The sequence below is a fragment of the Heloderma suspectum genome, chromosome 15 (genome assembly GCF_057233095.1).
Source record: "Heloderma suspectum isolate Gila_16-S chromosome 15, 16-S_ref, whole genome shotgun sequence".
NCBI classification, from domain to species: Eukaryota; Metazoa; Chordata; class Lepidosauria; order Squamata; family Helodermatidae; genus Heloderma; species Heloderma suspectum.
In genome coordinates, this window is record NC_139472.1 from 18,733,762 (window position 1) to 18,754,788 (window position 21,027).

The 21,027-nt window shown below is 46.9% G+C and overlaps 2 protein-coding genes across 2 annotated transcripts; one reads left to right on the plus strand and one right to left on the minus strand.

The window, feature by feature from the left end:
* The first annotated feature begins 1,434 nt into the window (after positions 1 to 1,434).
* LOC146335444 (basic phospholipase A2 homolog 2-like) lies at positions 1,435 to 12,516 on the plus strand. The gene is made up of 4 exons (XM_084822329.1): positions 1,435 to 1,574; positions 2,336 to 2,483; positions 5,487 to 5,593; positions 11,971 to 12,516. Exons 1-4 carry the CDS (start codon positions 1,535 to 1,537, stop codon positions 12,132 to 12,134), a joined length of 459 nt encoding a protein of 152 aa, XP_084678455.1. The 5' UTR covers positions 1,435 to 1,534; the 3' UTR covers positions 12,135 to 12,516.
* Positions 12,517 to 15,001: 2,485 nt separating this feature from the next.
* LOC146335445 (acidic phospholipase A2 BlatPLA2-like) lies at positions 15,002 to 17,888 on the minus strand. The gene is made up of 3 exons (XM_084821680.1): positions 17,867 to 17,888; positions 15,845 to 15,977; positions 15,002 to 15,116 (listed from the first exon to the last, which is right to left on the minus strand). Exons 1-3 carry the CDS (start codon positions 17,886 to 17,888, stop codon positions 15,002 to 15,004), a joined length of 270 nt encoding a protein of 89 aa, XP_084677806.1.
* Positions 17,889 to 21,027: the final 3,139 nt, after the last annotated feature.

Here is a 21,027-nt window from a genome sequence, read left to right on the forward strand (position 1 = left end):
GATGGAGAAGAGATCCTGGAGAACATGGGTGTGAGGGTGCTGTTGCGCTCATGTCCTGCTTGTAGGTTCCTGGTCAACAGCTGTTAGTGTTTGGCCACTGTGTGGACAGAATGCTGGACTAGATGGACCTTTGGTCTGATCCAGCAGGGCTCTTCTTATTTTCCTATGTTCTTCTTACCCTTGTGTGAAACTCTGTTTATAGTGTGCCTCCGGGAAGTGGGAGTCCCTTTTGTGCCCACAGAGCTGAGCATTGTGCCTTGAGCCCGGTCAGGACATCCAGAGCTCACATAGTTACCTGCACAGTTCCCTCCCTCATTGACCTGGGAGCACAATCCCTTTTGAAGCCTTCTTTATTCCTGCAAGGTGCGTTCCGACACCAATCATGGGGGGACAGAGGGCAGGGTGGGGGGTCTCAAGGATGTTTCCACCTGATCAAGAGCTGTTTCCCAAATGATCCATTGAATGAATGAACAAATGCAGCTAGAGCAAACTTTACTAACCCAACCGCATGTCGGCTGAATGATGCCATCAGCTTCCGAAATATAGTTAGCACATTTCTATTCCACCGCTGCTTCAAAGAGCCCAAGGGGGTGTATTGCGCTCCCCCTCCCATTTAATCCTAACAACAACCCTGTGAGGTAGATTAGGCTGAGATAGAGCGATTGGCCAAAGGTCACCGAGTGAGTTTTATGTCAATTGAAAACTGCATTCCTCCAGTTCTACTCCAACACTCTGACCCAACCTTCTCCAATGCAGTGCCCTCCAGATGTTTGGACTGCAATGCCTATCAGCCCCAGCCAGCAAGACCAATGGTCAGTGATGATGGGAGTTGTAGTCCAACCCTTCTGAAGGGTTGGGGAAGGCTGCTGTAACCATGACATGACAAATGTTGATGCTAAATACTAAATATTCACCAAAGATCCACCAAATAGCTAGAGGATATTTGCCATCGACATTTACAGGAGAGGATTTTGAGAAGAATTGGATGGGGTGGGGGCGTTCATTTCAGTTTCCCTCTTCCTAGTCAGATGGCACATCCTACAAACTGAAAGTGGAACTACAAAATGGCTACCCTGTGCCCAGTTCTTCTCCAACTGTAACGTGTAGTGCAACAACCCATCCCTCTGTCCTGGCACCATTGTACTGTGTGTTTCCCTTTGAGAACGGCTGCAGCTCAGTGGTAGGGCACCGGCTTTTTTTGCAGAAGGTTGCAGGTTCGATCCATGTCATCTCCAGTTAGGGCTAGGAAAGACCCCTGCCTGAAACCCTGGAGCTGCTGCTGCTGTCCCCTAGCATCTGTTGCCTGAGGCAGTTGCCTCACTCTCCCTCAAGGTAGGGCCGGCCCTGTTACCTGAGATGCCCAGTTTGACGATTCTATCAGCGATGACACCTCCAGGTCAAAGCTGGCAGCCGTAGTGAGCAAGAAACCTGCAGTTCCAGCTCCACAAGCCGTGGAAGATCTGAGCCATCCTGTCTTCGCTCTTGGATCGGGAGGTCATCGAGAGCCCTAGAGTGATCCTTTAAGCTATCAGGAATGAAGAAACTCCTCTCACTTGCTCTGCTGGTCACCTCTTGTAAGTACAGCAGATGGCAGGATTCAAACCAGAGAACTTCTGCATCCAAAGCATTTGCTCTATTACAGAACTATAGACCCTGGAGGTGCCAGTTAAAGAATCAACCTGGGGCGTTCTGCATGCAATATATGGGGTCTACCCAGTACTGGCTCCAGGCTTTGGAGGACCCTTGGGTCCTCCAAAATACTGCGCTGTAGTATTGTCTGAATCAGGCACAGGAAAGCTCCAGCAATATGCTCAGGGCCAAACACAAAGACCAAGACATTGCTCTATCCAGTGCAGAGACCGTGGATAGATTGAAGGCCCCCCACCATCCCTTTCCCATAGTACTAGGATTCAGCTTCACCCAATTAAACTGTTGCTCAGGAGAGTCATTCAGGGCAGAGAAAAGGAAATACTTCTTCATGCTTACTATATAATTAATGCGTGGAATTTGCTGCCGATAGATGTGTCGGTAGCCCAATAGTTTCAATGGCTTTCCACGGGAATTCGTTTTTTTAAAAGGAAAGAACAGGGATACTCTTATTAGCCTGGATAGCTAAAGAAAACATCCACATTCAAAAGCAAATGCAGGGGAGAACCTCTGCAAGAGTTTTGCCTTTGGGCTCTAATTGTGGGTTTCTCCAGAGACATCCGATTGGTGTCTGTGACTCGGTGTAAATCTTCTGCTCGCGTTATAACCGTCGTCCCCCCAGCCATCCAGAGCAAAATCCAGCTGATACACACTTTAGCAAGCACTCCTCTCTCTGTGTGTCTTCTAGACGTTCTTGCTGCTCGTGGGAAGGAAGAAGACCGTGAAAGAATGGTGATGGATATGGTTAAAATAAACGAGAGCCTGTTTCGGTCCTACGGCTGCTACTGCGGAGTCGAAGGGATCGAGAATGGTGAACCGAAGGATTATATTGATGTGTACATTGGTGATTTTTTGTATTTAGTTCAATGTTTTGAATCAGACATCGAGGGAGCAACCCTGTGTCCCCTAGATGGTGTCTGGGGGACATAGGATTTTTCCGTTTCCTGGCTCTGCGCTGGAAGACAGGGCTCAGAGCTCAGAGCCAGGAAACCATGCTCCTTGCCCCCTCCACCTCGTAACCAGCGCAGAGTGAACCACACTGGCTGCCTTTCTGTGCTCGGTAAACGGAGCGTGGAGACGGGGGCAGAGGAGGCGTTCCTGGGGGCGCAGAGGGGAGGAGGCTGGGGCGGCTGGCTTATGCCTTTTCCCATTGCCACCCCAGCCTTCTGAAGCCTCTGCTAGACAGGCGAAATCACCTGTCTAGCTAAAATGCAGCGTGGGAGACACAAGCCACCGCCCTCTCTGCGCAGGATATTTGCAAGCCTCCGATTCGGGGCCTCACAAGTACCCAGGACGCAACCAATAGGATTGTGCTCTTTTTTGTTTGCTTATAACATTTCCATACCAGCCATTAGCCGATGCTCTCTGGGTGGTTTATAAGACAAAGCTTTAAACCATCAAATACAATAACACAGTAAAACGTGATATAAAACCATATTTTATATTACATAAACGTAATATAAAACAGCATGAAACCAAAGTCATAACCCAAATAAAAGCCAGCAGCAGTGTGAAGGCCTAAAAACAGATTTGCATCATTTTTTTTAAACTGGAGGGCTAAAAAGCCTGGGAAAATAAAACTGTCTGCACCTGGCACCAAAAAGACCATGACATAGGCACCAGGTGAGCCTCTCTGGGAAGCTCATTCCACAACAGGGGTGCCACCACTGAAAAGGCCTTCTGCTTAGTAGCCCTCCACCTCACCTCATTCACAGGGGCAACCAGAGAAGGACCTCTGGGGACAATCTTTGGGGACAATCTTTGGGTCCAGGCAGGTATATATCAAAGGATGCGATCCTTCAGGTAACCTGGTCCCAAGCCCTTTAGGCTTTGTGGGTTAATCCCAGCACTTTGAATTTGGCCCAGAAATGGCCTGGCAGCCAGTGCAGATCATAAAGCACTGGTGTAATATGATCTCGTTGGCCAGTTCTTGTTAACAGCCTCGCTGCCCTATTTTGGACCAGCTGAAGTATGTGGATCGTTTTCAAAGGCAGCCCCACGTATAACGCACTGCAGTAATCCAGCCGACAGCTTACCAGAGCAAGGATAACTGTAGCTAGGCTGTCTCAGTTCAGATAGACAGATAGAGCTGTTTCACCTTAGGTAGAGGTGTAGACCGCAGTCCTGGGGGCCAAATCTGGCCTACCTGCAGTCCCAATCCAGCTTTGCCCTAACCGCTGGTCGTTTGGGGGTTTCCTAGCTTTTGTGTGGTTTCTTCCCCATTCTAAAAAGTTGAAATGCCTCTCCTGAAGCTGGGTTACTGGCAGTGAGATCTTAAGCTGAAACATGGCAATGTTTTTTGTATTTTTGGCCCTGTATCAGGAATGAATCAGAGTGTGTGGAGATCTCTGGCAGCTCAGATTCAGTTTCAGAAGGGGAACAGCCAGGACAGGGGGAGGCACCCTCCCTAGTGAGCCCAGATATGGCGAGACTTTCTTCCCAAGGCCTCAACACACAGATGGCCCAGCCAGAATGGCTCACCGCTTCCTCCACCACGAGAACTGAAGTTTTGGAGGAGGAGGAGAAGGGCGAGGGGCATGACTTGAGGATGTTAGGGTCCATCACAAAGCGAAGTGGAAAAAGTTAGGGGCAGAGTTCAGATGCTCCGCCAGGATGGCCACTCAAGGAAGCCAATGTAGGAGGGAGCCACCCTGAGGGACGGGCATCCCTGCAAAGCACGTCTGGCCGAGAAGTTCTTGCCCAGACCGCTGGCAACTTCTCTAACTTCCACCTCGGCTCCTCTGTTGATATTCGTAGATGTGCGGACTAGATGGTTCTCTGCAGTCTGAGAGTTTCCTAGAATCTGCATTTGAAAAGAAGCGAGTCCTTGACTAATAAAGTAGAGTTAGCCTGAAGCCTTCTTTCCTGGAGTGTGTTGATCGCAAAGGGGGAGGACGAAGGAATGTGACACCCTGCCCCATTTGCTGCAGAGAAATAATAGACAGCTTCTGCAGAGGCCCTGCCCCTGTACCCACCTCGGACATCTGAGCTCCTCCCCCAGACTCACTCTGGGTCTTGCCTTGGTTCCATTCAGCAGACTTTCTCCGGCATGTCTGTACTTCAAGAACTGGCTACAGCAGCGGTGCACAACGTGCAGGCAGAGGCTGCATGAGGTCCCCAGTCTCTCCCAGTGTGGCCCACAAAGCCAGGGGCTGCCCACCCACTTTTCCTTGTAGCCCAACTGATCTGCTGGACTGGGGTGGGGCAGAGGGATGACATTGTTCTGACCTCGCTTCTGAGATTGCTGTTTTCCCACCACTGGTACCTGCAGAGAAACCACGATCTCGGTGCCGGATGTCAAGAACAGGAGAGGCTTTCACCTCCACACACACGTGCGGCAATCCCTAGATCTCGGGGGGGGGGGGGGGTTAAACCAGAGGCTGGAGATTATGAGAACTGTAGTGCCCAATGGAGCATCTTTCCCAGTATCTGAGGCCCCCTCCAAGTGCCTCCTCTGAGAGAGGCTGGAGGATGGCAACAAGGGAAAGGGCCTTTTCAGTGGTGGTCCCTGAATGTAGAATGTTCTCCCCAGAAGTGCCCACCTGGTGCCAACATTGTCATCTTTTCAGCATCAAGCCCAATGTGACCATATTATGCCAGTACTTCTCCATCTGCACTGGCTGCCAGTCCATGTCTGGGCCCGATTCAAAGTGTTGGTATTAACATTCAAAGCCAGAGAGCTTTGGCTATTGGGCAAGATAGAAATGTAATGAATGAACGAACTAATGTAGTCTAACAAAACTGGAGGGTGCCAAGTCTCTGAAAGCACCTTTTGCATACTTGGTTGACGAGGCCAAGTGGAGTCCCTGACTTCCCTCTCATTTTCTTTCTTCCTTTAGCTGCTGCCAGATCCTTAACTGTTGTTATGAGGCTCTAACGAATTCTAGGTGCGATGCCAAAACAAGCAGCTACAAGTACACCTACGACGGTGAAAACATTGAATGCTGTGAGTTCGCCCTTTCTTCTTCCACTGAGAACCAAAAAATGATGCAACATTTTTTAAAGGTCTGGTTGAATTGCTTTGAATCGCATCTCATCTGCTCTGGCACGTGCCTGTGCCAGTTTGTTGTTTGTTTGTCTTTAAGTAAAAGCACCTGATATTTTTTTAAAATGCAAGATTGAGAGCTGCTCCAGATTAACAAGACATCAATACAAAGGTGCAAACGGGGCCGGCCCTACTGTTAGGCAGAGTGAAACAGGCATCCCCATCTCCTAGATCAAGCTCAGAAAAACTGTGGTTCGGCAATGTTTCTAGCATAGCAAGTGGGAGACGCGACAATGGCAGGTACCTATTGGCTAGTGCCCATAATAATGACTGTAGCTACGTACAGTCAGGGCCAGAAATATTGGAACAAGGATAGCTGTTTTGGCAGTTGGCCTCTGTACACCACCACACTGAAGTTGAAAGGAAACACACCCAGATGGGAGCGAAGTCAGGACTTCCAGCTGTAATTCAAGGGGTTGACAAAAGTGGGGCACTAACCATTCAGGAAGGACAGCCAGTGGCATACACACACACCCATCGTTGGTGGCTCAGAAGTAACGGAACGAATGACCAACAAGCAGCTGCATGGCCAGGTGTGGCTGGTTTCCTGGGTGCCCCCTGACCAATCAAGCAGATAAAAGGCCTGGGGGTGGTTCTGAGTGTTACATTTGCATTTGGTAGCTGTTCACTGGAACTCCCAACGTGAGGTCCAAAGAGGTGTCCATGCAAGTGAAGGAGACCATCATTAGGCTGAGGAAACAAAATAATCCCATCAAAGAGACAGCAAAAACAGTGGGGGTGGCCAGTACAACAGTTTGGAACATCCTGAAAAAGAAGGAATTAATTAACTGGCAAGCTCAGCAACAGCAAAAGGCCTGGAAGACCACGGAAGACAACTAAAGTGGATGACCACTAGGGATGTACGAAAGTCACTTACCTGTTCCCGAAAGCTGATTCGGGGTGGGGGAGAGGCGCCCCGTCCCTCCCCCTGAAATTCTGGCTGGGGGGGATGCGCCCCGTCCCTTCCCCCCCGAAATTCTGGCCGGGCGGGAGGCACCCTGTCCCTCCCACCGCGAATCCCGGCCGGCCGGGAATGCAAATGGCGGCGGCCGTAGTCGCCGCCATTTGCTTTCCTGCAGTCAGCCGTGATAGGCTATGTAAATGTTTACATAGCCTATCACAGCTGAGTGAGGAAAAAAAAACGCGTGTACGCAAATGGCGGCGCCCATGGGCAGGGTTTTGTGTTTTTTTTACTCAGCCGTTTTTTAAAAATCTAGCGTTTTTTAAAAATCTAGCCATGATAGGCTACGTAAATCTTTACATAGCATATCACGTGTTTTGTTTTGTTTTTTTAAACTTGGAAATGGTGGCGGCAGCAGCAGCCGGTCAGAAGACCGGCCGCCGCAGCCGCCGCAGCCGCCGCAGCCGCCGAACCGCTACCGCCAAGGACATTCACACAAGGTCCCGTCCCGGGGGTGGGGGCGGGGGCATGTCAGAGAATTTCACCACCAATTTTGGGGGGCCAAATGTGCTGGCAATTGGCCTCCCCGAGATTCGTGGAGAAATTCTCTGACATCCCTACCACAGAATTCTGCTCATGGTGAAGAGGAACGCTTTCACAACATCTAGCCAGGTCAAGAACGCTCTTGAGGAGGTAGGCATGTCATTGTCGACATCTACAGTCAAGAGACGGCTTTATGAATGTAAATACAGAGGCTTCACAACAAGGTGCAAACCACTGGTAACGCTCAAGAACAGACAGGCCAGATCAGCCTTTGCCAGCAAACTCCTAAAAAAGCCTGCCCGGTTTTCGAATAAGTTTCTTTGGACTGATGAAACCAAGATTAACTTGTACCAGAATGATGGGAAGAGAAAAGTATGGAGAAGGAAAGGAACAGCTCATGATCCAAAGCATACTGCATCATCTGTCAAACATGGTGGAGGCAGTGTTATGGCATAGGTGTGTATGGCTGCCAATGGAACCGGGTCACTGGTGTTTCTTGATGACCTGACTGCTGATAAAAGCAGCAGGATGAATTCTGAAGTGTATAGGGCTATACTTTCTGCTCAGATCCAGCCGAATGCTGCCAAACTGATAGGACGCCGCTTCATATTGCAGATGGATAATGACCCAAAACATACAGCAAAAGCTGCCCAAGAGTTTCTCCAGGCAAAGAAGTGGGATGTTCTTCAATGGCCAAGTCAGTCACCTGATCTCAGCCCAATAGAGCATGCTTCTCACTCACTGAAGACAAGACTGAAGGCAGAAAGACCCACAAACAAGCAGCAGCTGAAGGCAGCTGCAGTAAAGGCCTGGCAAAGCATCTCGAGGGAGGAAACTCAGCATTGGGTCATGTCCATGGGTTCCAGACTTCAGGCAGTCATTGGCTGCAAAGGATTTTCATCCAGGTATTAAAGGCGATCCTTAAGTTTGGAATGATGTTGGTTTGTTCCATTACTTATGAGCCACCAACGATGGGTGTGTGTGTGTGTGCCACTGGCTGTCCTTCCTGAATGGCTAGTGCCCCACTTTTGTCAAACCCCTTGAATTACAGCTGAACGTCCTGACTTTGCTCCCATCTGGGTGTGTTTCCTTTCAACTTCAATGTGGTGGTGTACAGAGACCAACTGCCAAAACAGTTATCCTTGTTCCAATATTCCTGGCCCTGACTGTATATGGCTCTTCCCCCACAATCCCTGGGCGCGGAGTTTTGCAATAGTTTTTAAAGAGTGAATTAGTTGTGGATTTCTCCTGCAAGGTGATGGATGGACATACAAACGTGCCTGTGCCAGTTTGTTGTTTGTTTTTAAGTAAAAGCACCTGATATTCTCACTCTTAGATTGAGAGCTGCTCCAGATTAACAAGACATCAGTACATGCAGTACAAAGCTGCAAACAGGGCCGGCCCTGCTGTTAGGCAGAGTGAAGCAGTCGCCTCAAACAGCAGAGGCTAGGAGGCGGGAGCTTACCCATTAGTTGCCAGTCCATATCCACAAACTGGATCAGGCTGCCGCATGATAAGGAGAGAAGTGAAAGCAAGAAGGCCATTGAATATGCCAGCAGGACCGAAATTGGGGTCAGCTTGCAGCCTGATTGCTGTGGGGGGGGGACGGACGACCCTGTTCTCCAGACAGCGGCCAGTAGGGAGGTGCAGGAGTGTGTTTTGCTTTGCCCAGGCAAAGAAAGGTGTGTGTCCCCCGCTTCCCTAGTGTAGACAATAAGATGTGCCAGTGATCTAACATTATAAGGCAGCTTCCTATGTTCCTGTGTTTGAGGAACCATAGTAAAGTTGGTTTACTGGGGGAGAGGCAGAGGGCTATATTACCATAAGAGAAGGGAAAATAAACCAGTTTAGGGATGTACGAATCCCCTTACCTGGATTCCGCGGGGGGGTCCGTGGCAGGGGAGGCGATCCGTTCCTCCCTCCCCAGAATCCTCGTGGGCCAGCTCTGCTCCGCAGTGAGTCCGTGGAGCTGCCGGCCGGCTCCGCTCCGCGAGCAATACGGCCGCCATTGCCGTGCCGTATCGCTGCTGAGCAGAAACAGGAAGTGATCTGGACGCAAGTGGCGTCTGCTACGCCGTTTGCGTCCCTGTTTCTTCTCGCGTAGATACTTACGTAGCCTATCGCATGAAAGAGCAGGGACGCAAATGGCCTATCGTGAGGAAAAACAGGGACACAAATGGCATCGTGGACGCCACTTGCGTCCGGATCACTTCCCAAATGGAGCCGCCAGGAGGGAGGATTCGGTCCGCGTGGGTCCGGGAGGCGGAGGTGAGTACATCCGTTCCGCCACAGACTCCAGGGGGCTGAATTCAATGGAATTCGGCCTCATTTGAGTTCGTGGTGGATTCCGCGGACATCCCCACCAGTGGTTACTGATGTATAACATCAATTTTGTGAGTTTGATGCCCTTACAGAGGCCTCCAAAATTCAGTTCTCTGTGTCCCTGATTCTGGGCTTCTCCACACGGGGCTTTTTTCCTGCAATCGAGACTGCTTACTCACGGAAGTTTGCGGGTCCTTGACATGACATCCTCCTCCTCCAGGGCCTCTCCCGCTCTTTGTAACCATTATCACATTTTTTTCATGAGGAGGAAAGTCTAGTATTTTCTCTCTATCCCGCTATATCCGGCCAGAGAAGCTGTGTGAAAATGCGGAATTCCGCTATACCGTAGCACCATCTAAGGGCTGTATAATGAAACATACAGAACGTGCCGAGAAAGAAAATCACCCCAAAACAGCCTGTGTCAGCCTATGTAAAGGAGCCAATCTTAATCCTGCAAAGAATCTGAAAGCAGATGCCCCAGGATTTTACCCTCATGTAGAGATAGCCTCTGTGTCACTCTCCAAAACCAACAGCAAGCTTGCCCCATCCCACTGGCTAGAGTAGGGAATATGCATGAGTCATCTTCTCCAACCATCTCCTAGCCTTCTTGAGCCATTTACCTGTATCAAAAAGCAATTGTTTATAACCTAGCACTTTGAAGAGAACCGGTGTCATGTTGCAGTTGGAGTGTTGGACTGGGGCTTGGGAGATCCGAGTTCTAGTCCCCACTCGGCCATGTAGCTCACTGGGTGACTTTGGGCCAGCCACTGACTCTCAGCCTAACCTACCTCGCAGGGCTGTTGTGAGGGTAAAATGAAAAGGAGAACCACCTTGAGTTCCTTGGAAGAGGAAGAAAGGCAGAAAGGCAGCACCAGACAGGCCGCTTAACAAGATCAGCCTTGGATGGCCTTCTCTCTGTCCCATCAGCCAGGACAGTTAGACTGGTGGGGCCGAGGGAGAGGGCCTTCTCTGTGGTGGCCCCCACTCTGTGGAACTCCCTCACTAGGGAACTCCGCCATGCCCCCTCTTTAATGAGCTTCCGCCATGCATTAAAAATGTGGTTGTTCAGGTAGGCATTTGGGGTGGGTTAGGGTGTTTTTAGAAATACTATGTTTTTAAATGTAGAATTTTATTGTTTTAAATTGTTTTTATTATTGTACATCACCCAGAGTGGCTGGGTGACCAGCCAGATGGGCGATTAATAAAATTAATTAATTAATTAATTAATTAATGTGATGATAAAAAAAGAGAGAAGTATGTCTTTCACTCCTTCCACTCCTTAGAGAGGTGGACCATGTAAGCCACCCTGGGTTCCTTGAAAGAGGAAAAAAGGTGGGATATAAACGTAATAATAAAAATAATAACATTTGCTCCCAGGGCAACACATCACTGGAATATCCTGGGCTATTAACACTCCTTTGTCAAGTCCATGACTCTGTCTTGGTACTCAGGCTTGGCAGATCAACTTTGTTTCCTACTGGAACCGCACGACCCACAACCAGAGGCGCATGCAAAATTGATTCCGGGGGGGGGGGGGGAGCCTTCTGTACACTTAGAACTAAGGACCAGGGTGACCCTGACCACATGCTCAGCCCAAGAACCAGTGGAGGCTGGTGGCTCCGATGTCAGAGGGGCAGTGAATCCACTCCGGGTTTCCCTGGAGAGCTTCTTTAGAATTCCGACTGGTTCTGACTGACCCACGGAGTGGATTCACTGCCCCACTGGCATTAAAGCCATGAACTTCCACTGCCAAGAAGTTGTTTTCAGAACCAGAACTGTCCTTTCACATACAACCCCCCTTCTGGTTTCTCCTCCACACCCCAGTTTTCTTTGTTTCAATCTAATTTTTGTTAAGCCCTTTTGTGGCTGTTTGGGGGAAATCATTTGGAATGAGAGACTCCTGCCAACCGAGTGCAAAAATCAGCCTGACATCTCTCCGAAGATCCCACACTACCTTCTGCCCAACCAGGCTTAAGGACCAGATCTACGCCTCGTATCATATAGATACGATCCCATCATGGTAACGCTATATCCCTATTGTGCATTTACACCTCGTAGCATGCACAGTGGCATCTGTTGCCATATTTTGGATGATACAGAATAAAAAGCAGGAAATAATGCTAGAAAAGCGGGATGTGGAGTGTGTAACGTGCCCCAACAGTTATCAGTGCCCTTCAATACCGATAAAAAACATTAGTGTCAATTTAGCCAAGGTAACCCACAGACATCACCCTGTTCACAGACACCAGAGAGAAACCCCATTATGATACGTTAAAGCAGCCTTTCGCATTCCCCATATGGCTAGGAATGATGGGAGTTGCAGTCCAACACATCTGGAGGGCATCAGGTTGGGGAAGACCTCATTTGGGGGGGGTATTTTTTTCTTGGTCCTTTTGCCTATGGGAAGAGAAGCATACAGAGATGTGTTATTCCATTGAATTACGTCATCAGTGTCTTAACCTGTCCTAACACTTCTCTTTCTCTTCTTTGTTCTCTTCATCTCTCTCAACAGATATGGCAAACAGCGCCTTGTGGTGTGAATCAAATATCTGTACCTGCGATAGATATTATTCCATTTGCCTGACTGATTCCCATCGTTTATTCAACGAAGACTTCATTCCCTCTGGGCCAAGGGACTGCCCGGGGACTGCCCCAAATGAATGCTCCATCAGCTAAAGAATTTTCCTTTGTTGCCTGGACCTGGTTCCTTGTGAGCCTTGCTCCCCACAGGATGGATGCACAAGTGTGCTGTGTGGGATGAGCTAGTCCCAAAAATGCATTCCTAGGGACCACTTTTCCAGTTATCTAGCAGACTGGATTGATGCTATAGTCTTAAGTGCTCCAGAGAGGAGCATGTTGCATTCAAATTACAGCTGTGTTTAAATTGCCCTGATCTGTTGCCTTAAATTGCTTTTTGTTTCTTTTAGTCAATCATTTTTGATATAGTTTCATTTCCATGTCTCTGTTTGCCACCTTGGATAGATCTTTTTGTTTTTTAGTGAAAGGCAGAAACAAAAGTGTTGGCGATCGATCATGAAAAATAAATAAAATGATTTTTAAAGAGCAGATTTGGTCATGACGCATTCACGATCACACCTGCCTTCTAGGCATGTATCATGTGCTCGTGACTGGTCACTCATGGAAGTTCACGGATCCTATACATGACGTCGTCATCCTCCAGGGCGCCTCTTGCTCTTTGCAAGCTTTATTGCGTTTTTTTCATGACGACGAAAGTCCAAGATTTTCCCTCCTCCCGCTATGAATTGTGGTAAATCTATGGTGTACTGTTGCAGTGGCACTTTATCACAGCAGTAGCACAGCACCATCTAGTGGCTTTATAATGAAACATATAGAACTTGCCCAGAATGAAAGAAAAAGGAAAACACCATGTGGAAAGGAGCCGATAGTAATCCCGCAAGGAATCTGGAAGCAGAAGCTCCAGTAAAGTTGAGGGATTTTAGCTTCATGTAGAGAGAGCCACAGTTGCATTCATTACTAGTTTCTGTTATTGCACCTGGTGCATCACAACCATATATTTTTATGTATCCAGAAATCTTGTCCTCATTGGGTTAGAAGGGTTCTTACTGTAATTTTATCCATCCTACATTCATAACAACGTAAGAAGAGCCATACTGGATCAGACAAAAGTTGCAGTCCAACACATCTGGAAGGTACCAAGTTCCCAGGTGTGCTGTACCAGCTCAAAAGTAAGAGCTTTGAGTAAGAGCTTTGAGGCATAATCCTATATAAGTCTTCGAAACAGGATGTTGCCCTGCTTCTCTTTCATAGGTCCTTTCCATTGTTTACACCTCAAATGTTTTGTGTGTTTCCCACAATATTTCGTATTCATTTATTTGCGTCATGGACACATAGATTGTCCAGCAGTTATTCTTCCTTTCCCCAACTTCCTTATCTGAAACACATTTTGCTGTTTTCTTGAGTTTTAACTGGGAACATTTTCTGTCTTGCTTTTCTCATGTTAGCAAGCTTCTAGGGCAGTGAAGGTTTCAGTCAAAAGTCACAGCATGTCAGCACAAATGTTTCTGTCAGAATGCTTCTGTTAGAATCAAGCTGATTCAACTTTCGTATGATATGACATTTTAATATATCATTTATTTCTCTAGGAAAATTGTAAACCTGAGAGAGAGAGACTTATAAGAAAAATGTGAAAGGCCAAATAACGTTTTATTTTGGATAAATCTTTGCAAAGGAGCCTGTTATGCAGGATGGGGCAGGATTCTTGCAAGATGCAAAGGCTTCTGGGCCAAATATTTATCACAAAGTGATAAGTAATGCATAATAGTGCCTCCTTTGGGAAAGATGAAGCACTATAACTTCAGGCAGCTGACAAACCCGCATTCCATTCTTGCAAGGTGGGGTGGCACCATTGCAGAAGACGTTTGGGTAGAAAGCATTTTTTAATTGATAAGCGGCTGAATAGAAACACAGGCTTTATCACTGTCTCAGGCCATCCACTGGCACATGGTTTCCCACCTGGGAAACAAAAGAGCCAAGAGTTGGGATAAATCCACACATCACATGGCCGGAATATTTGTTACATCTACACCAGTGCACCCGGGGTAAACACCATAAAATGTGGGAAGGAAAGGTGTTTGTAAGCAGTGCGGACACATAACATGATGCTCTCTGGGGCATATGACAACCACTTGACCTCACCTGTTTACAAACACACAACTTTGCTCCTAGTTTTGTACTCGTTTTATCTGATAGCTATAGATACTGGAGAATTTCATTCAGTGTGCATTTTTAAACAAACCAATCTAATTCCTGGACTTATCCTTTGGATTGCGCACTTCCCTGAATTTTGCAGTACAATTCTTTAGGGGCCAAGGCATACAAAAATGTGCATTTTAGGGGGAAATGCATACAATTTAAATGCAAAATTCAATATTTGGGGGGGATCTCAGAAAATGGGACAGAATAGACTTACAATTGAATACTCGCAAAACTGACACAGACTGGTATGTCTATTTCACCCCATCTCTCTCCCTCCCTCAACTCTTCTCTATTCTTCAGTGTTTGAGCCTGTGTAGGGATGGGTGAGAAATTAATTTCAGTTCTTTTCTGACCAGAATGTTTCCAATTCACACCTCCCGGATTCAAACATAGACCCAAATGCAATCTGTGCTCTGAAGTCTTCTAATGTGACTTGTGTAACAACAAAAATGCATTCGAAAAATGTATACATTTTAAAAATGTGCATGAAAAACACATACATTTGAAAAATGTGCACAAACATGTTTTTGGCAACAGGAGAAAATGGCGTACATTTGAAAAATGTGCACAGTTGACGTATACATTTAGGGAAATGCGTCCAAAACTACAAACACATTTTCATGCAGGAAAAAAAAAAGGAATCCAATATGGGCACGAGTCAGAATGAGCTCTGAGGTGGAAATGGGATAATCTCATCAAGCGTATGTTTTGCTGATTTGCATGTGCATGTGTATCTTGCATGTATTTAGCTACTCATCCAGGGGTTTCCAAATACCCCCAGCTACCCCGGTATGTACTCTTTGTTCTCACATACTACAAACTATGGTGCCATCCTGGAAAGAGCAGGAATAAAGTTCATGTTTGGGGTTGCAGCCATGCGATGACATCTTTCCATAGCAATAATCATGGACGTGGCAGCACCTGGCAACAGATAGACCATTTCAGAGAGAAAGAAAACAAAGAATTAAAGAGGAGTCTGTTCTGCTTGTCTTCCAAAAGGAACTACAGGTGGCGGTGGCGGGAATCAAGACAGTGGTCTGCTGAACTGCAGACCGGAAGGACAGCAGTTCGAGACCCGAGTGCCGCGTGATGGAGTGAGCTCCTGTCTTCAGTCCCAGCTCCTGCCAACCTAGCAGTTCGAAAGCAAGAAATTGCAAGTAGATAAATAGGTGCCGCCTCGGCGGGAAAGGTAACAGCGTTCCGTGCACCTCGGTGTTCAGTCATGCCGGCCACATGACTACGGAAGCGTCTTCGGACAGCGCTGGCTCTTCGGCTTAGAAATGGAGATGAGTACCACACCCTAGAGTCGGACACGACTGGCTGGGGACACCTTTTTTTTTATACATCTAATGACAGCTCATCAAGTGGCATTTTTTAAAAAAGATGGTCTTGAAAAAGACACAGTAGGATGGTACATAATCCAAGATTTACAAAAGTACAGATGGAACATGGCAATGGGAAAATATAGGGTTGCACTCAATAGTGTCTGTTCACTGCTGGCGGTAGAGACCCCATTGCAGCTTCCCATGCACCCAGATCTGCTTTGGAGGGTTGGGGACCTTTGGAACAGATTTGGGAGAGAGCAAGGGGCTTCAAAGGAAGGAGGAGAAGGGAAAGTCCCATTGTGCAAGCGAAAGCATCCAACTTACCAGTCCGTTTCATCAGAAGGCTGCTTGGATCCTCCCACTACACAGTAGCAGCTGTAATACTGGTAAAACAGAATTGCAAGCTTGCCAGTTGGCCGCCAGATTATATCTGCGAACTGGAGCAGACTGCAGATTACTATGGGGAGAACGGAGAGCAAAAAAGCCCTTGAATATACCAGCAGGACCCAAATTGGGGACAACTCGCTTCTGCATTGCTGGGCTCCAGCCCCTGGATCATTTTAGTTGCCCGGTGTGCAGCTGCTGTAAAAAAGGCAAACTCCATGTTAGGCATAATCAGGAAAGGAATTGGGGATAAAACTACCATACTACATTTATACAAATCTCTGCTGTGACCATACTTGGAATACCATGTACAGTTCTAGTCCCCACACCTAAAAAAGATATTGTGGAGCTGGAAAAAGTGCAGAAAAGGGCAACTAAAATGGTTTAGTTTTAACTAAACTTAACACAAACTTAATTTAATACAACCCAGTCAGGACTTGGAGGTGGAGAGGGAAGCACCAGCCAGGTTCAGAGCATCAGCAACAGCAATGGGGGCACACAGACAGGGAGGCAACAGATTGCTCTGTTCCAGGTCTAGAATCATAGAATAGTAGGGTTGGAAGGGGCCTACAAGGCCATCGAGTCCAACCCCCTGCTGAATGCAGGAATCCAAGTCAGAGCATCCCTGACAGATGGCTGTCCAGCCTCGTCTTGAACGCCTCCAGTGTGGGAGAGCCCAGTCTGAGGGCTGCCTCTTTAAAGCTCTCCACTCCTCAGCCAAGGAGGTGGACCCTGGAGGGATAGGGAGAGCCAAGAGGTACATAGGGACTCAGATGGAGCCCAGACTTTGTTGGAAGAAGTGATCAGCTCCTAGTGACCTGCCCAGGGTCCTGAATGCTCTGTATCTGAGCACCCTTGGTCTTGGACTATGCACCTCCCTCATCTTCCAATGTGGCATATGCCATTATCTGCCAACAATGCCCTTCTGCATTCTATAAAGCTCAAATAAGTCAGCCTCTATGCAAAACAGGGAGAAATAGACACACATCTGACACCAGAAATGGAGACCAGTAGGATAATATTTCAGTCTCCCAGGACACTATGTTGCTGACCTTAAGGTGGATCTTCTTGGACAAAGGAATTTCCAAGGGATCCAGAGTAAAATGGTTGAATTAATAGTTATCAAGAAGTTCAGTTCTAAGACCTGTGCCTTGAATCAAGATCACAGTTTTTTATCACACTGGTGGTGTTAATTAACTGAGGGCGCAATCCTACGCATGTTTAGACAGAAAAAAGTTCTACAATTCCCAGCATGCCCCAGCCAGCCATGCTGGGAGTTGTAGGACTTTTTTCTGTCTAAACATGCATAGGATTGTTCCCTTAGTGGTGTTTGTGCTCTGGGATCTGGATCACCAATTGGACTCTGCCTCCCCTACCAGTCCCTGCATTTTTCATCGTATCATTGACCATACTGTCTCCTCTGGGCTTCCTTGGATCAGAACATCCCCTAATTAACCCAGAATCCAGGAGGTGTGGAGAGCAGGCCAGAGCAAACCAGAGGAACAATAGAAGAATGAAACAGGGGGAATTCCTCTTATCTCTAATAATAATATATTCAACAATGAAATACTTATCCTTGATTTCTTGTACTGATCCATCACCAAAGCCTTTCCCTTTAACAGAACTCAACCACTGCATTTTATTCCTTAAAGTTGAAAGCACAGTTGTTGTAAGTACTACCACACAAAACGACTATTTCATATCCAAATTCACACTACTCCACCCATATACTGAAACACCTTGTTTGTCCTGTACATAGATTCAGTCGCCCTAGCCTTAACCTAACTTAAGGGGATGCCCATGGCTCAGTGATAGCAGACGTTCTTTGCACGCAGAAGTTCACCAACCACTGGCATGTCCAGTAGGGATGAGGAAGACTCCTGTTTGAAGGCCTACTGTTCTCAAAGACTGCGCCCAATTCTGAAGAAGCAAGACAGAAATATTTTTTTCCTTGGAGCTTACATAGCTGCTGAGAAATGGTCATTGACGCAGTCCAATTGTCTCAAAACCTCCTTCCTAAGTTCTCTAGCAGTGGTGTCGTGGAGGCAGGGCTCGCAGGGACGCAGCCCCGGCCCTTTTTCATCAGCAGGGACTCTGATGTCATCTGCCACCCCCCTCAGGATTCCCTGTTCCCTCTGAGCTTAGCTGTGATCCTCACTGTCGCTGTGGGGGGAATGAATTTTCCAAGCAACAATATATTGTTCCATGTTGGAAAGCAAAGTATTTGGGATGACTTGGTCTAGAATGGGCAATTAAGACCTATTCGCTTTACCAAAGATGTGCTCCTGGTGGAGATGAAAACTCCTAGACTTGGCTTGTTGATATGGATCGACACAGCGGCCTGAAATGTTTGGACTGCCCTTGGAGACTGTCACAATTTCCAAATTTACCACTACACCACTGTTCTCCAATAATAGTTTATTATGGTCACAAGACCAGAAAAGTGAAATAGCACTATAAATACAATAATAAGAAAGCAATAAGAATTAGTTAAAATGCAAATAAATAAGAATTACACCTAACCCACTCATAATAGTAAAATATTTAACCAATTAAAACATGATCAAACAACTGACCTCATCCCACACCGACAAACAATTGCAGCAGTGCAGAATCTGGCCACCTTAGAGGTTACCTGAGAATTCTGGTCAGCCAGAAGATAATCTGTATAACACACAGCAGGTCTCCCAGGTATTCTTTGTAAAATAGGAGCAATAAAAATATGTCGAAAAACATGATAGAGGGAACAATGCAGCAGTACATGGCCCACAGTCTCCAGCATGCCAGCCTCACAGGGGCATAAACGCTCTGAGTATAAGGTACCATTATATCTATCCTCCAAAAGTACAGAAGGTAGCACATTGAACTTTGCCAGCGTGAACGCTCTCCTGTATTTTGGAATGGTTAGAGTAGTTAAATAGGTTGCAGGTAAGAAAGCACGCCCCCATCTCTGAATTCGGAATATGGAGTAGCTACTCTTATACGATCTTGTAACTCATTATCGCTGGCATATGTCCCCTTTGGCTTTTATATGGCCCGGGGTGAGGATGGCATTTTGAGAGAAACTCAAATTATGAAGTTTCTCATCCATAGCCCTTTTCCATTTTGACTTAAATGCATCGGTCAAAGTCAGAGGGGCAAAAGTCAGTTTTAACCAAAAATTTAACTTCTACTTCCAAACTCTGGATTCAACTGAGATTTGGCCTGTAGATGCAGGAGCACACAATTCCCAAGTTCTCTGGTACCAAGCTAAGGTATAAGTAATATTATTATTATTATTATTATTATTATTAGCTTTAGGCTCTTGTGGGTTATCTTCGCCTCCCTATTTTGCTTCTTCAGAACTGGGTGTGGTGTTTGAGCAGAATACAGTCTGACTATGTATTGATTACACATAAACAATAATTTGATTCTTCTGATGAAGCACAGAAACGGCATTACATTCCCAAGTTGTTGTCAGATCGCTTACTATCACTATTTTTATCATTTGTTCAAAAATGATATTTATGAAGCCATTCTTGCATGAGCATTTTTACTGTTGTTGACTGTTATCGAGACACTTTTATTGTAACTGTACTTGCGGGGTAGACATAAATTACTTATGTTTACTGTCATTGTTATTGTTAAAATGACACCCTTTGAACTGTACTCATTTCTGTATGTTTTGCATTCCTGAAGATTGCTAATTGCATATTATCATTTGAGACTGTCTTTGCAGCATTGCTATGTCTATGTTCTATCCATCCTTGTTACATAGAGTTTCTTGCATTCTGTCAGGGTGGACACTGAGCCCATAGAATCCCAGAGTAGTTCTGATTCTGAGGAAGAGGCGTCGCTCCTGGGAGAGGAGCGCGCTCCTCTTTCCCAGGGCCCACAGCTGACGGAGATTCCTCCCACCAGCATTCCTAGCTTAGATAGCAGTCCTGGGAGTGACCGAGCGCGGGAAGCAGACTTGATGGACGCGCGACGCCGACGCAGAGAGCGGCGCCAAATAGAGGGCGCAGAAAGGAGGCGTAGTGCCCGGTTGGCGCACAAACAATGGCTGCGCCCAGAGGATCCAAGGGAAAAGGGGAGGGACTCTCCCTAGTCCTTAAGTTCAGGGGTCTGCCAGTAATTCCCGTTCAAACAGGGACCAACTGTTCCAACTTAGGGCATAGGTACTCTGTTGCTCATTTCTAGTTGCTAACAGTAGAGTTGTTAAGTTGTAAAAGAGGAATAAAGCTTTGAAAAGAATCCCTTTGTCTGTGTCTGGACTTGGCTACTGGATTAGACTGAGAGAGGCCTCCAAGGAGCCCTTGACACATTCTTTATTGGATCTTATCACACCTGGTTGTACTTTCAAGACACGAATGGTCCTATATCAACTTGAGACCTTGTGCTTTCACTTGCCACAGCAAGTTTAGTTTGATGTACATGCACCTTACTTTTTAGTATATAAAGCGTATTCTTATTCGGAGTTTCATCTGCTTTTTGCTGCAGCTGTGGGTCTGTTGTTTTGTTTGGTGATTATATTGAGGGTTCCCCTCCTTCTTGCTTCTGACTCAATATAAGTCAGCTTCATATGTTAATCAGGAACATCCATAGGTCAGTAGAGCACCTGTTTTGCATGCAGAAAGTCCCAGGTTTGGTTCCAGGTACCTTTAGGTAGGGCTGGGAAAAGACCCCGGTCTTACACCATAAATAGCCACTCCCAGTTAGTGTAAACCAGCCTGCCTCAGCCTGGTGCCCTCCAGATATGTTGGACTGCACCTCCCATCATTCCCAGCCAGCATGACTAATAGTGATGGGAGTTGTCGTCCAACACATCTGGAGGGCACCAGGTTGGGGAGAACTGATGTATGCCCTGAAAAATTAATCCATTTTCGAATTCAGCAGCCAGATAGATAGCGAGGTCTAGAAGGTCCAAACATGTAACACAAAATGTGGCCCGCTTGCACTGGCTGCCGGCATATTTCCAAGCTGATTCAAGGTTCTGGTTTGACCTATAAAGACTTATATGGTTCAGGAGTGCAATACCCCCCAATATGAACCTATGTGTACACTGCGATCAACATCTGAGGCCCTCCTCCAAGGGAGAGTCAGAGGGTAGCAAGAAAGAAGAGGGCCTCCTTGGTGATAGCTCC

Excerpts from the sequence above, each read along its gene's own strand:
- LOC146335445 (XM_084821680.1), bottom strand. The coding sequence starts at position 17,888 with ATGACCATTTCTCAGCAGCTAT. Across the intron at positions 15,978-17,866 it reads GACCATTTCTCAGCAGCTAT|TAATCTGCAGTCTGCTCCAG; the intron begins GTAAGCTCCAAG and ends TTCTCCCCATAG. Across the intron at positions 15,117-15,844 it reads CCTTCTGATGAAACGGACTG|GTGCTGCCACGTCCATGATT; the intron begins GTAAGTTGGATG and ends ATCTGTTGCCAG.
- LOC146335444 (XM_084822329.1), top strand. The coding sequence starts at position 1,535 with ATGAAGAAACTCCTCTCACTTGCTCTGCTGGTCACCTCTT. Across the intron at positions 1,575-2,335 it reads TGCTCTGCTGGTCACCTCTT|ACGTTCTTGCTGCTCGTGGG; the intron begins GTAAGTACAGCA and ends TGTGTCTTCTAG. Across the intron at positions 2,484-5,486 it reads CCGAAGGATTATATTGATGT|CTGCTGCCAGATCCTTAACT; the intron begins GTACATTGGTGA and ends TTCTTCCTTTAG.